At 39.7% G+C, this 15,997-nt stretch overlaps 1 protein-coding gene across 1 annotated transcript in view; it reads right to left on the bottom strand.

Annotated features, from left to right (window-relative positions):
* Window positions 1-5,722: 5,722 nt before the first annotated feature.
* The window catches only part of vwc2 (von Willebrand factor C domain containing 2), a 31,762-nt gene continuing 21,487 nt past the window's right edge, over window positions 5,723-15,997 (bottom strand). Inside the window, exon 4 of the mRNA XM_022215218.2 lies at window positions 5,723-6,530. Within this exon, the coding sequence (XP_022070910.1) occupies window positions 6,379-6,530 (152 nt within the window). The 3' untranslated portion in view covers window positions 5,723-6,378. The remainder of the gene's footprint in view (window positions 6,531-15,997) is intronic.

Below are 15,997 nucleotides of genomic sequence, written 5' to 3'. Positions count from 1 at the left end.
GACAGGAGAACACAAACCCGGCAGCAAAGAGCAGCTGAAAAATAGTCTGTGAACATTTCTGCAGAACTGTGTGTAACTCTGCAGTCTTCCATACTGAGGAGCATTGATCCAGTCATCAAAAATAAAGGTGGATAAACAAAGTACTGTAACAACTAGAGATCTGAACCTCACTAGTGAAAAGTGTACTAACTTTTGTTGCATTAAGTTTCTAATGTTGTATTCTGTACTTTGAAAATCGTGAATCGTTAGTTTTTGATTCTACACCAGAGCAAAGGCCTGCTGCTCAACTTAGAAGTAATGTAATTACTGTGAAGTGTCTTTTTCAGTTCAAAGGACTCCAGAAGACTTTGAAAATCTTGCTTAGTGTGACTTTGTCAACCAGCGTTTCGAGAATTTGAATATATTCTTCTAAGTGAGTGTGTAACAAAGTAATTACATGGTGCTCAATGAATGTCTAAGAAAATACCACAGCCATCCAAAAAAGAGGAGTGTGTCAAAAAATTCCAAACCACATCAGCAATGGAGACAGTAATCACTTACTAAGTTATTAATTGTTTCTGCCCTTTTCTAAATCTGGTTCAACATACAGTGATTCTATCAAGCTTGAATTATCAGATATATGGATGTCTGAGAAAAGCTTAATAATAATCACTGTGTTGCATTTTGTCATTGCAACATTTTTATGTACACAGGGATCTTCTTTCTGATATCACATTTATGTACCCTATAGCATGTCATGCTAATGCCCCAATCCTGTTTTTGATAAATCTGATGGATCACTTGACACAGTATAAAGACACTACTGTTTGAAAGTTTAGGGTCACACAGGCAATTCTATGTCTTCGATGAAAACTCACACTTTTATTCATATGCTAACATAACTGCACAAGGGTTTTCTAATCATCAGTTAGCCTTTCAGCACCAGTAGCTAACACAATGTAGCATTAGAACACAGGAGTGATGGTTGCTGGAAATGTTCCTCTGTACCCCTATGTAGATATTCCATTAAAAATCATTTGTTTCCAGCTAGAATATTCATTTACAACATTAATAATGTCTAGACTGTATTTCTGATTCATTTAATGTGATCGAAAAAAGCAGCTTTTCTCTTGAAAATCAGGACATTTCAAACTTTTGGACGGTAGTGTATAACATAAATATGTGCCTATACTGTCACTGATGGTCCTCAAAATCCTCCAAAGTCAAGTATAGCATGCTAACATAAAGAAATTTCTTCACCTTTTTTGTGTGTGATTTGTAATGTCAGCCAGAAAATGACAACAAAATACTGCCATTAAACAGATGAAGCATTCTGTATAGATTTTTTTGGGAAAAACATCTCACAGTGTGACACCAGAGATTTGTTCAGCAAGACCAAAGCCCCATACCTGTTAATCAGTGGTTAGAACTGCGTTTGAACACACGTGGGTAATTTCTCACCTCCCCTGTGCTAATTACTGTGGTACCCTGCTATTTTTTGGTGAACTCGCTGCTCCTTCTGTAATTTGATTCCCATCTTGGTTGATGTTCTTGTATTTTTTTATCCATTGGAGGCTTGCCCCAATTTTTTAATCAGCTCAGTGTGAAATTTGACTTTTGTGTGGAAATGGAAAATGTGTTTGCTAGTCTGACTGAGAGAAATAAGTTAAGCTATTACCATAATAAAAAAAGGAAAGCCACCAGTATATCAAGCGTTCATCTGATGGGCTGTTGCTGTAACTTTACCTACTGTACATGTATTTTAGGTTCTGGCCTTTTCTTTTGTCAGGAATTCACATGGTCACAGATTGTCTTCTATTCATAAGTTTGGCAGTTTGATTTCCTGTCCACATGATGAAGTGTCCTTGGGCAAATAAATTGTACTCCAAGTTGCTTCTGATGGCAGAACAAACACCTTGCAGGGCAGTTGTGAGTGTGGGTGTGAAAGAGAAATGCTTAAAAATGTAATATATAACTCCACTAGTTTTAACGGTCTGTATATTCATGCTAGTTAAAATGCCATCCGCAATACTGAAATAAAATTATATTTTTATTCATAGGTCAAGTCAGGGGAGCCATCCTCTGAACAGCAGGAGCAACAGTCCAAACAACAAATGGCTAGAGAAACAGAGGAAACTTTAAAGTGCCTCTGGGGGGATTGATTAAACCCCCAAAAACACATCTGCGTGGATCATCATTAGACACACTGCACAAAAACATAAACGCAGCATGATAATGGTCTTCTCAGAGACTGAGTGAAAAGCCACAATTCTTTTGTTGCTGGTGAGGAAAGGGTTACATTTAGCCAATTGTGCATAAAAGAAATTCAAGCTGTTCAACTGAGAGCAGATTCTCTATCACCAAGTTAATCCACAACCTAATGAGACGTGACTTTAAAGGACAACGATCAGATAGAAACCAGTACACAGACGCCGCTCTGACCAGTGGCTATAAAAGCTCAACTGAAAATGAAATGCAGCTTGATTCAGAAGACATGATGCCACAGAAGACAAGACGAGAATATTAGCAGCCTGAATGTTGGCATTCCAGTTAGATGTCATTGTGATCCTCCTCTACAATGTTGGCCAACTTCGCCAATCCCTTCAGGAAGAGTGGGAGCACATTCCACGAGCAGCATTGTCAACCTCATTAAGTCTGTGTGTCACATATGTGTGACTCCTTACAGACTTGTAATTTCTGGTCTGTGTTCCCACTCTCCATCTGCCCACTATCATCTCCAACACGGCGTGTTCTTGTTTGCTTCATGGCATCCCTTGTGCTGTAGAGATGCCACGTGTTGAAGAAACAAATGCTTATTCCTTTGTGTCAAAGAGAATGTATAGAATTTCATGCACAATTCCACACATTTGTATTTCTGTTTTACTTGAATGAAAATAATCCAGTCATGCCTTGAAATGGATTAGATGTCCGCGACCGTCAAAAGTTAGGGGTCATTTAGAAATGTTTTTATTTTTGAATGAAAATCTTTTTTGCTTCAATGAAGATCACATTAAATGAATCAGAAATACAGTCTAGTAATTGTTAATGTGGTAAATGATTATTCGAGCTGGAAACAGCTGATTTTTAATGGAATATCTACATAGGGGTACAGAGGAACATTTCCAGCAACCATCACTCCTGTGTTCTAATGCTACATTGTGTTAGCTAATGGTGTTGAAAGGCTAATTGATGATTAGAAAACCCTTGTGAAATTATGCTAGCACATGAATAAAGTATGAGTTTCATGGAAAACATGGAATTGCCTGGATGACCCCAAACTTGTGAACGGTAGTGCAACTCTCCACCATCGCTAGCTTTAGAATGTGCAGGTCTATGAAGTTCCCATGTCTTTTCTCCACCAACCCTTTGTTGCTTGCTGCATCTCCAGCACACCAGCTCCCTTACAACACTGTAAAACTACTCTGCGCAATAGCAAGTTGTAACATACAGAGATTCAGCCATACACATTCAAACCAGAGACAGATTCTGAAGAAGAAATAACGATACACAAAGTCCAAATTGCAAATTGGCAGAATTGGTTTTTAGAGTTGTTGCATATGAAACCCTAGAAGTCTGAATCCATGGTTTAATACTCAGCTATGTTGGTGAATGCCTATTTTACTCACAATGTGTCTGACAGCATTTTAAAAAAACATCATATGGACATGATAAGGTAAAAAAAAAACAACTAATAGTCAATTAAACGGATGAGAAGCATATACGGGTTAATGGAATTTTTTTAAAACATTCAACATTAAGAGAACCTCTGAATTACTTCATGCCATGTACGTTTTTCAGCTGAGGCCTTTTTCTTTACAAGCATTTACAATGGTAAAGCAGCAAGGTGCCCAACATGCTGCAGCTCAATGCATGTGTCATTTGTCATTTAGGTTACACCATATTTCACCCTCACAAAGAGCCAATAACTCTGGGGGACATTTGATTATATGCCTATACTTGTGTGCTTTACTGAGTCATATTGTAAAACCGCACACCAGCGCTCTTTTGTTGACCACAGTTTTGGGCTTCTCTAAACGTATGACGCTTTAATTTCAAACGACAAGCTGGCCGATTGCTACAAATGAATAATGAATTTCATCACCTCCTGTAATATGAACACATTTCATCTCTCTGCAGCAGTGCGCATTGTCCAGAACAGGGCAGAAGCCTAATTACATAGTTACTGCATTGGGGAGACCGGGCTAATCTCTTATGGGCTTCTCCAACAGATGTGTCCAATTAATGGCCTGTCTTTGAAGGAGTTTAGATGCGTAGCTTCTCTGGGACTTGTATTTCAAAGTAAAAGACCCAGCCGCGTTTCTGATGAGTTTGACTTTATAGCCAGTCTTAATCACAGCTTTCTTCTCTCCAATCACACACAGATCCGATCTTGAATAACTGCTGGAATATGAACTGATGTAAAGCCAATTGTGATTGTTAATGACCTGGGCAGAGCAGAGAGGGGTAACAGAGAGCACCCGTGGTCAGAGTCATTACTTCACTGGATAGCACACAGCAGGTAAGCTGCTTGGGAAATTAGACCTAAGGGAGCATTATCTTGTAAGATGAAAGAATATGGAGATGAAATAGCAGCATGAATTCCTATAAATGGAAGAAAAGTGTGTCTGTGTGACGATTAAAGTGGAGGAAAGAAAAATCCCACCATCATTTCCCACTTGTATGCACGAGCACATGTCCTCCCTTTCCTGAATGAATGAATTTGGTTTGAGAGGATCCTTACAGTCATAGAAACAGCGGAGTTAAGACCAGGCACAAAACCCTAATAGATCTGGGCCACAGCTCCCCTGCTGCTCTGGGAGAAGCCTGTCACGTAGCATGTACATGCATTTAAGCTTATTTACCTCGATCCTTCCGACTCTCTGACAGGCACGTCTCACTGCTGGAGATGCTCCGTCGTTGTCTGGCAACCTCTTGATCAAAGAGTTTTGCAACGTGTCCAGGGCACCGCGAAGGGTGACACAGAGAGTGTCACGCTGCTAATGCAAAAGATAACAGGAGAAAGCAGAAACACAACATCTGCATCCATTTATCACCACCTGCCTCTCAATGTTCATAACCTGCACTTAAATTATTAATCATCATTTTGATGTGCTGGTCGATGGGCCCCATGGCACTGCATTCATTACTCCCTCTCCTCCAACTGAAAATGAAGGCAAGAAATATATGCAGCCAGTCAGGTGACCTTTCAGTTTCTATATTGTCCAGTCTGGCCTTTATTCAATGGAGTTAACTATGTAGATTCTGTGAGCTCACTTCTAACCTCTCATGTTTATTTTGTGATGCCACTGGAAATGAAACTGCATCACTAAGTATCTTAATACCCTCTTGACAACCTATTAAATATTTACCTGGAGCTTTCACACTAACTGATATCATCCCAGGACTTCAAAACAGAAAAATGTTCACACCTAAAGAGTGGATTTGTTCAAGTTTGTCACACTCAAAGGTTACCTGTGATGGATGAAATGCCAAATCATTTATTCCAAAGACAGACTCTTGGTCGATGCAAGCATTCCAAGCAGAGCAGTGATGTGCAGTGAATGTTCTGGCCAGCCGGAAATCAAACCGTGATCTGCCGCTCAGGGCACATGTCCCCATACGGTATCCGCCCTAACCACTCAGCTATCAAGTCAATTGTGGATATTTTTATTTATTTGTAAGCCTGTAAATACGAATTACCATCAACATGACGACCTACAGCTAAAAAAGGGACCATTTGGACTTCTACAGAGCACAGATTGGCATTTATTTGAAACATGAACACACGGTACCAAGAGAAATACAAAAAAGCACTTCCAAATCAAAGCACATTTGAACATCCAAAAAAGATCAAAGAAATCAGGAAACAGTCAAGTTCTCTTGAATTTGCGCTTGTTTTCTCCCCCTCCCCGTTGTTTTTAACTCTTCACTTGATCATCTTACACAGCAAATCTTCATCCATTGTTCTGAAACGGATCGCACATTGTCTAGTCTGCACTTTGGTGGTAGAAGGACGGGTGTCAGGGCTCGTCAAAAGACACCACGTGTCGAAACGTCGAGGTTTTCACCTCCAAAGACAGCTGTGTGTGTTCTATACATTCTGTTGTTTTATTGACCTCTGGTCCAATACATTGCTTAATAAAATACAGAGGCTATAAAAAATATTTTTTCACGAGTTCAGCATTAATGACCCCTATATTTTGTATATATTCATAAATAATTTAATACATAGATAAATAGATATTCTGTGTGTGGATTATAAACTTTCATAAAAGCATTTTTCAGTAATACAGGAGTGACTACAGTATAAATGTTGAAATGCTCGAGGGCTGCTGTGCGACCCTGATGTCCAGTTTGCTGGGTGAAATGTGCCAAAGTCCCCCCTCACTGTGCCAGTCTTTAGCTCCGCTGGCACTCGTTCTTGCTGCAGGTGGCTTGTCGCTCAATCTGCCACGTGCCCTCTTCATATGTGCAGTAGCAGATTGTACACTCATCAATCTTCACTTCCCGGCCGGCCGGTATCACCGCTGTGTCCGCGTAGCAATTTGGCCCTGTAGGTGATACAAGAAAAACAGGGAAACTAGCACGAAAGCAGAAAATAGGCCCCATATTATTTTTCAAAATGGAATTACAGCTTGACCTTATGTACTTTCGATACATTTCTTCAGTGATTGCAGCACTGTGTTATATTACTGAGGTCAGACTCTCACTAGAATACTGAACATGCATGAGTTGCTTTGCTCCTGCGGTTGTAACGTGCTGCGGGACGTTCTAATGTGCTAATCTGCTCAAACTAAATAAACAGAAATTCCAGTTAATGATCAGTTAATGTTTTAGTTGCAAAAACCTCTGCTTTATGAGCAGACTCACAGACCAGAAAGAAGATCCTTCTTCTGTAGGTGTTGGAGTCAGTACAGAGAAGAAAAATAATTGTGCCATTGAGGTTGCACTCGTCTGTGCTCTAGACTGACCAAGGACACTGTTTGACATGTAAAAATGCAGTATAAGAACAGAATGCACAGTTCAGTCGCATTCTTTTCAGGGCCATAGCCAGAGCAAAATTTGGACTGACATATAGCTGTGCATTTGTACCTTTTAAGTATGAAGTGAATTTCAGTCACATACTTTCATGCATTCTGAGGAATGTTTTAATGCATGTTAATCACAATGTAATCTATGAAAAGCACTGTGAACATTAGGACAAACCAGAAAAAAAAATTTCTGAACTACTGTCTGAAATAAGTAGGAAAATAAAACAAGTAATTACAGCATGATCTGAATCGTAATCATTATTTTGCCACATAAATGCATGTGGAATTCATTTAGTCTAAATAGGAGCAATAAAAGTTCAGAAATAACACAAAGTAGGGAAAGAATGCTAATTATTTTAAATATTATTTTCTTGTTTAACACAATCAGAATAATTTGTCCGTATCTTTATCATAACTGTAAGTCCCATACAGTGAGTTCTTAGTGTAGAACAGACATTGCTCTGTCATCGCTAACACTGACAGTACTGCATTAAAAATGCATTGAAATCAAGCATATGATGTCTGCTTACAGGCTACTGTGACCCAATAATGTAAACAGATAGTTCATATTTCTTACCACCACCTCACTTTAAATGCCTCAATTTAGTTTGATGCCCATAAATCTTTATAATACATGGACTATGCCCCAGAGTGTTTAATGCAAGGGAATGCATTTCTGTCTGTATGAACACAAACTTTACCGCAGCCATTGGAGAGAGTTTCTTTAACCATCCAGTTTCATGGAATGCACACATGTATCATTGCCACAACAATAAAGGAGCAAGGTGTGTCATCAGTTTCGGAAAAATTCTGTTAAAGACATATAATCAAGAACCCTGGTAGCTCAACTGGTTGATGGGCTGACCCATAAATAGTCTCCAACGCAATGCTCATGAGTTTAAATCCAGCCCATGGCCTTTTGCTGCAGGTCCTCCCCCTGTTTCCTGCCTCTCTTTCTCTCCACTGTCCCATACAATAAAGTCTATGAGCCCAAAAAAACTTGAAAAGACATATAATCCCAATGCTTGCACTTTGTACGTCCAGCAGCTAGCATGTGCTAAACTAGTTTCTTTTCATTTATACATTTACACGATTAGACTGCTGAAATACTCAAGCAACTCAATAGTCTGTTAACTAATTTGTTTTTCCAACTTCCCGCCACACAGTCCTCAGCAAATTTTTCCAAATTCCAGACACAGCACTGGACATTGCAAATCACAAATCTTCCCATAGGAATAAATAGGCCTCTGGCTGACTCGCAAGCGTATACCAAAACTATGTGGAGACTCTCACACAAATCTGAAATAAAACAAATGCAAATAAATCAGGTAAATAACTTTAATAGAATATTTACCTTTGAAACGGTTTGGGTTTTAGAACATAGACTGAGTACTCATCTGCACTTCTGTTTTTCATCGTGTTTAAAATGCAGGATGACCAACAGTTCCAAAGGGAGGGACTCACATGCACTAACATGCAAACTTAGATAACACACACAAAGCGAGTGTGACTTAATTTTCTGATAAATACACCATTACGTGACTATCTTTACACAGCAGATGCTTGCCACTATATTAATGCTACATTTAAATTCAGATTCTTATTTATCGCACCTTTAATATGCTCCTAAGGTGACATTATTTGGTTTTCAAACAAAGAGAATAATCTTACTCACTGTTGTAGACTTCAAGATGTGACAGAAACATGGTCGCATGTTTCTGAGGAAAGAGCTCTAACTGGCTGCAATCATTTATATTTGGCAGATCGATGCAACCAATAAGTCTGCAGAGGATTTGCATAGATCTGCTAACTGCTCTGCCTAAGCTATGCTCCAGCTACAGCCAAACAGAAGTGTCAGTTGGGAGACATACTATAACAAGGTGCAAACACTTCCATTCACGAAGTAAAACCACGTTCATTCACACCCACATTTCATGCACGGTGTCTGAAACAGACCAAGGCCCAGACCTCTGCGACCTCATGGTTGGCTGCTGTGGCGTCGTCTTTGTGTCGCTTGAAGGATTCCAATCAGTTTGAAATTCCTTGTATACACAGCCTTGTCACTATGAATTACGAACAACCTGTAATTTCTGCCTTTCTGGTGATAGAACACTTTTCTACAAGTTGTTCAACGTCCATTTCTTCTTTATCCATAAACCCAGTTAGTGACATTAAACATCAAGATAAGTGGCCTCTGAATGTGTTGACCTTAACGTTATAATTTTACATTCACGAAGGTCTTCAGAATACATTCTTCTATGGCCTGCACCAGCAGATATTAAGGCTTTAAATATGTGAAGTTGATTACATTACATTTCACAGTTTTCTGTTTGTTTGATAAATGAGTACATACAGAAAAAGATGCACCATTTACTATGCAGTTCTACAGGACTGATGTGTCTGGTATCAGCAAATGGCAACACTGGTGACTGCGTTGTATGTGATATTACTGAAAAGGAGTGTTTTTGGCTCATTAGAGGTGCTAACTGAGGACACGAGCCAATGTTAAAATAATTATCTGCTGACTTGTGCAGTCCAAAATTTCCATATCTCAGTGGGCAACTTGACTAAAGATCCTCCAATTAGCCTACATGCTAGTTAAATGAAACTCTGCATTTTAAGTGTGTCAAATGTGCGTGCTCAACATGTTTGACCTTGGCTATTGCAATTACACAAAACACAGAGTCTCATTCAGGACAAAGTGGTGGCCTTGGTTTTACAATAGTGTCTTTTATTGGTTCTCAGTCACTCGCTGGTAAAAACCCGAGGACTCCATCCTTTTAACAACATTCATTCTGCACAGTTTGCATTAATATGTTAAAATTATTATGATTTAATAATAGAAACCAAGCTAAAGTAGGTAAATACGATGGAGTGTTCTCCTCAGCAGCAGAGGTGACTCTTGGTCTTCCTTTCCTGGGGTGGTTCTCATGTGAGCCAGTTTCATCGTAGTGCTTGATGGTTTCTGCGACATCACTTGGGGATACATTCAAAGTTTTTGTAATTTTTCAGACTGACTGACCTTCAGTTATTAAAGTAATTATGAACTGTTGTTTCTCTTTACTTTGCTGTTTGGTTCTTGCCATAGTGTGAATTCTAGCAGTTGTCAAATAGGACTGTCAGCTGTGTGCCAACCTGACTTCTGTACAACACAACTGATGGTCCCAACCCCTTTAAGAAAGCAAGAAATTCCACAAATTAACCTTGACAAGACACACCTGTGAAGTGAAAACCATTTCAGGTTACTGCCTCATGAAGCTCACTGAGAGAAGGCCAATAGTTTGCAAAGCAGTAATCAAAGCAAAAGGTGGCTACTTCGAGGTTTTAAAACTATATCAACACATTGAGTTATTTCACAATTGTTTGTTTGCTCCATAATTCCATACATTTTGCTTCAGAGTTTTGATGTCTTCAGTATGTATCTACAATGTATAAAGTAGTAAAAATAAAGAAAAAATATTGAATAAGAAGGTGTATCTAAACTTTTGAGTGATATATATATATATATATATATATATATATATATGCACATTAGCTGGAATGGGCAGAATTACAGAGCAACATATTTCAGTTTCCACACAGACTGATGACAAAAAACCCTCCATGCAAAAATACATTGTGGAACGGAGGCCAATGGGACACATACTAGTTTGAAAGTAGGACAGAGCTTCAGCTGTTTTACTGCTACTTTTAGATGCCATATCTGTTGCAATGGCCACATTTCCATACGGAGTTCAGTGCCGCTAGTTGTCTTATCTCGTTCCTTTAAGATAGTTTCATGGCATCTCAGTGAACTTGAATGTTGTCAGCGAAAGAAGTGAATGAACACAACAGAGAGAGAATGCGCTGCCCTTCATTTCATTTCACTCAGCGGAAAATGGGCTCTCACATCTGGGCTTTCATTGATTGTTTCCCAAAATAGTGTTCTGGTTATGGGAATATACGAGGCACACAAAAAGTAATGGATACACAAGCATCTCGTTTTCTGAACACGCCTGCTCATGTCCATTTCTGACAGGAATTCATTTGAAATGAAAACCAGGGCTGATCCCATTTAACATAATGAATTTGTCACTCTGATCCTCTAACAGGTGGAATTTCTTACAGTTTCTCACTCCCTCCTGCCAATCTACCATGAATCATCAACTGCCTTTGTGTCTGCTCAAAATAGATTCCCCACTGGCCATAACTGCCTCCCTCTTCAGACCACTGAGTGACCACTCATGGTTTATGCAGAGGAGCATTTTCATTCTGAAATACCAAGCTCCTGTCAGGAGAGAGAGAGAGAGAGAGAGATGCATCCTGGGATTGCAGTGATTACACTGAATTCTTAAGGACCCGAATCACACGATTATCTCCTCCACTGTCTTATCCTGGGATTCAGACAGCATTTTTTTTTCATTCACACTCAGTATTTGACTCAGTCTTGGGTATTCACACGAGATATATTCAATTATATTTTGCTCCACACTCCTTAGATCGGCTACACCACAAGTAAAGCATATGTCTTGCTGAAGGCGGCTCCTCTCCTTACGTAACTTCAAGGTTGGAGTGCTCGGAGTGTGCATAAAAAACAAATTAAGCACTGTTACGCAGTGCTTTAATACAGTGTTGAAGTGCACCCCTGGGGACAGATTTTTTTTTACTAGTTTGCTGGAAATTGGCTCTCCCTAATGGAAGTTTTGATGTTGGGTGTAGCTGTTGCCTTGTAAGTGGTAAAAAACTACCAATGAAGCCCGGCATGTTTTGGTGCTTCTTCTGGCTGTCAACACTAAGTGCATAGAGAAATCTGCTCACCAAGCCGACAATATAAAAACACAACCGTCCTCCTTGTATCATCGACTGCGTTACCTTCTCTGGGCTTTCATCGGGTGAATGTGCCTCTGTCCTCGACCGGTGGCTGGAATAAAGGTGCTCATAAATCATCCATTATCTCTCAAGCTGCACGGCAAAACATAAACACTGTGGGAATTGCTTCCACAACATCAGGTATAGCATAACAATGGCTTCTTCCCTTAGACTAACAAGGTCTTGAGCCACTCTGTTGTATAATTAAGATGCTGATAAATGGGGAGTTTTTGAGTCGCAGTCGCCGCATTTCATTGGACGCCGGCACCCAGAAGGTGAGTGCTGGCACATCAATCAATGTGAACAGTTTGCAGAGGCCTGTCAAAATGTCAGCCCTAACACATTTATAAGTCTTCAGATGAACACGCACACACCCTATCTGAATAACAACTCATCTCGTGGCCCACACTGCTGTCGCTGCTGATTCATCATCATTAGCAGCATTTAGAACACAGCGTCTCGAATGAAAGACGCATATGTCAGGGATATGCTTGGAGAGAAAAATGCGAAAAAATAATCTCGCACTTCGCAACATAAATCACAAGCGCTTCCTTCTGGATTAAACCGCAGCCTGTCATCCAGTCATTCACAGTTGCATGACACTCATTTGTGTTAATTAATGCATGGATTCGACGCCACTGTGCTTACTCATTGCTGTCACTCTGTTATTCTGCCATTCATATCACACCCACCTTTTTGCCTTTGCTTCATTAATATAATATATCCCTGTCTCTCCATCACTCTCTGTCTTTCTGCCTCTCGCGCTCTGTGGCAGCAAAAGATTTTTTTTATAGACACATCAGGCTTCACAAGAGCTTTTCAACAGCACCAGAAGAGGCAGAGACAAATGGACTGTGCATGTGCGCGAACAGTTGGACCCAAACTGTCACTGCAGCGTGTTAGAAGTTGGCATGGGAAGCATGTGAAAGAGATAGCCATTAGCACCTGTGGCTTTTGGCTCTGTAGCGGCGCCAGATAATGGACCGGGAAACGAGGACACATCCCGATCATAACTCCCCTTAATTCTGAAATGTTAAAACCTGCAGAGCTGCATTATAAGGTAATGGAAAGCGAAGAAAAGCAGAAATCACTCATCTTAATGCATTTCTTTAGTACATTTGCATTATAAATGCAGAGTAAAAATGACCTTGCTTTGCAAATACAGGTAGTGGGAGAACTTTGAGAGGAGAGGCTCTGATTTTCACAACAATATGAATAATTTGGTTGGGAGGAGCTGTGTGAGACGAGTGTCGACTTTTAAATATGAACTGCCTCGATTTGACGCTGCAGATAGTCCGTTTTTATGGAAGTGGCAGCTTATGGGAGTTTTTGTTTGCATATGTTGCACCCAGCGACTGCACCCGCTGATAATCTCTGTGGCTGAATAACCCAGCTGCACACTAGTAGCGCGACTGTCATAACCGATGTCCTTCACAGGGATGGAGCCGCAAACCCACGCCAGCCATCACAGCAGTGTCCAGGTGACAGAGTTTACTGGAAGACCTCCATTTACTTCAACCTCAAAAACGGTACATTTAAAGCTCTCACATCAAACCCGCAACATCCTCTTCTTCAGCTTTGTTCGTCTCGTTATGCGAACTGAGACAAAAATCTATTTTTAAGTCACGCTGACTTTTATTCTGAAGAAGATTTAGAAGAAAAGAACAGCTAACAAGCAGAGCAGAGTCACTCAGTGACCCAGCGCCACTGTAATTGTTAAGACATAATGTGACAATTACCTTCATTATTGTGACCTTTTCCTATTGTAATCACAACTCCAAAGGCCAGTAATGGCTAATGTCCTTTAGATAATAAAATGTAGTGTTGTGATGAAAGGATTAAACAAAAGGAGGAACACGGAAAAAATAACCTTTTGTGAATTTATGAGATGATGCAAAGTGTCCCACTATCCCTTTCAAAGATGAAATCAGTGCACACTTTAGTTATTATTCCTGATTACCGCATGCTTTACAGACATTATGTAATTTGTAACAACAAACACCACAAACTGAATTTATTACTAGTTGTCATTATGTTTGTTTCACACTGAAATTACTCAGATCGGGTGCATTAATTGTACAGTTAATTAATCTTTGGCATTTTTTTTCCACACAAATAATAATAGTCCAATCAGAGTTTAGCACAAAAGTACTGGTGAGCTTCGGATTTCTCTGCATGTTAAAGCATTACAAGTGCAAGATTCAGAATATCTGGAGGATTGCATATTTTGTGAGGCTATAAAAACCTAATAGCACTATATAACGCGTATGGAACCGACTAACAGAATGGAATGCAAAAACAACACTATTACAGTTGGCTTTAATAACGGGATTTAAAAAAAAAAAACATTTTCCCTTGAAAAAACAATGATGTGATTGTTGTTGGTGTTCCGACAACAGGAGAATATGGTTTATAGGTCGGGCATCTCGCTACCCCACAATGCTTCATTCATAATAGCTTTTTGTGACACATGTGACCTTTTTGAAAAAGAACTGCAGGTCCTGAGGTTTGGGTGTAGCACCTGGACAGTTTCATCAACACAGACTTTGATACTTTTTCCAGCCCTACTTACCAGTGGATATTTTTGCTCGAACCTTAACTGTTAGGATGTACGGCTAACGAGCTAACTAACTACAATGATAATCTGATGACACTATCAAATACGAGGTGTATGTCATCAAAGTTATTATTATGTTGGGTTAAAGCTTCAACCTTCTAAAACCCATGCAGTTTCTGTAGGTTTTTGGGTTTTTTTTTGCTGTTGCTTTTGGATTTTTATTCACAGCATTATTTTTCATCCCTGTCACATTTTTGCTTATTTTACACTGCAATAGAACTTCTTCCACCTCTATAGAAGCGGCACAACTATTAATTGCTGTACATGTGGGGGTGTTTCTGAGTCCAATCAATTCCCGCTGCCTGCTACATATTTAGGTCGATTCGGTATCAGTACATAATGTAGACATGCATAACACATGCCTGTGCTCAGTGCAAGGTCATTTTGTTTGTGGGTACGTCTATATTAAATGACCACATTCTATAGTGCCGTGGTTTCTGATCATCAATAACTAACAAACAAATGCTGCATTTCCGACAATGCCATGTTGGGGAATGAGTAGCCTTAGCGAAGTACTCTGAGTGCTTTTCTAGTTACACTGACTATTTATTTCACACAATTGACAAAGTTCTGAATCAGCATGTACAACATTTTCCCAAACTGGGAAAGAAAGGTGGCTCTAAGTAATACAGACGGTTTTTCTATTTATATTTCTACAACTTCTAAAAACTAAGCATTGTTCACACTGCTCTGCACACTCTTTCTCCATGCTCAGTGTAACTTCCAACAGCTTGCTGACAGCTTGCTCCTCTGGATACTGTTTGAGTCATGCTGCGTTTATTTTATTGATCAAGGATGTTTCATTTTCCTTCCAATTGCTCTACACTGTGTCCGACCTGCTCTGTGTAAACACAGCCTGCAGTTCACCTGAAAAGTCCTTGAATTTTTTCACGCGAATGACGTCTCATCAAGGCTACTTAATCTTGCTGTTGTTGTTTTTACCGCCCGGCAAAACTGCGTTTGCTGGAAGGTATTGTTTTCAGCTGCATGGTCTTGCTTGTTTGTAACACTTTGGTTTCCACGCGATAACTCCATAAAATATGGATGTAGCCTCACCATATTTGGTACACAGGTCTACCATAATAAGACACAGGTCAAGTTCGCATTTGGTGACCGTGACCTCATTTTCAAGGTCACAGGGGTCATCTTTGTCGCTGGGCGGTCCAAGTTTGGTAAAACTTCTAGTGTTTTTTTTGCTTGTTTCTTTTGTTTTTACAGAATTCGGTGCAACAGGTTTGCCGTTTTTTAATAGTGACACATCGAACGGCGTGATTTTGATGGATTTTTAAGCTTAGATTTGGTTAATTTACCTGATGGAGCTCCATTCCACACATAATTTGTTCAACCATCTGATAAACGGTGTAATTTTGGAGATATTCTACGATAGCATGACTTTCAAACCTGCTTGCTGGTTTTGACATTCAGAGAGTTAATTAGAAAGTCATCAGGAATAGATACAGCAGGCAAGCAAACAGGTAGATTAGAATAATGTTTGTAGTTCTTTCCTGCTCTTCATTTAGTT

Source organism: Acanthochromis polyacanthus, chromosome 15, assembly GCF_021347895.1.
Source record: "Acanthochromis polyacanthus isolate Apoly-LR-REF ecotype Palm Island chromosome 15, KAUST_Apoly_ChrSc, whole genome shotgun sequence".
NCBI classification, from domain to species: domain Eukaryota; kingdom Metazoa; phylum Chordata; class Actinopteri; family Pomacentridae; genus Acanthochromis; species Acanthochromis polyacanthus.
The sequence above is the reverse complement of the archived record's forward strand: the minus strand, read 5'-3'. Positions and strand labels throughout refer to the sequence as shown.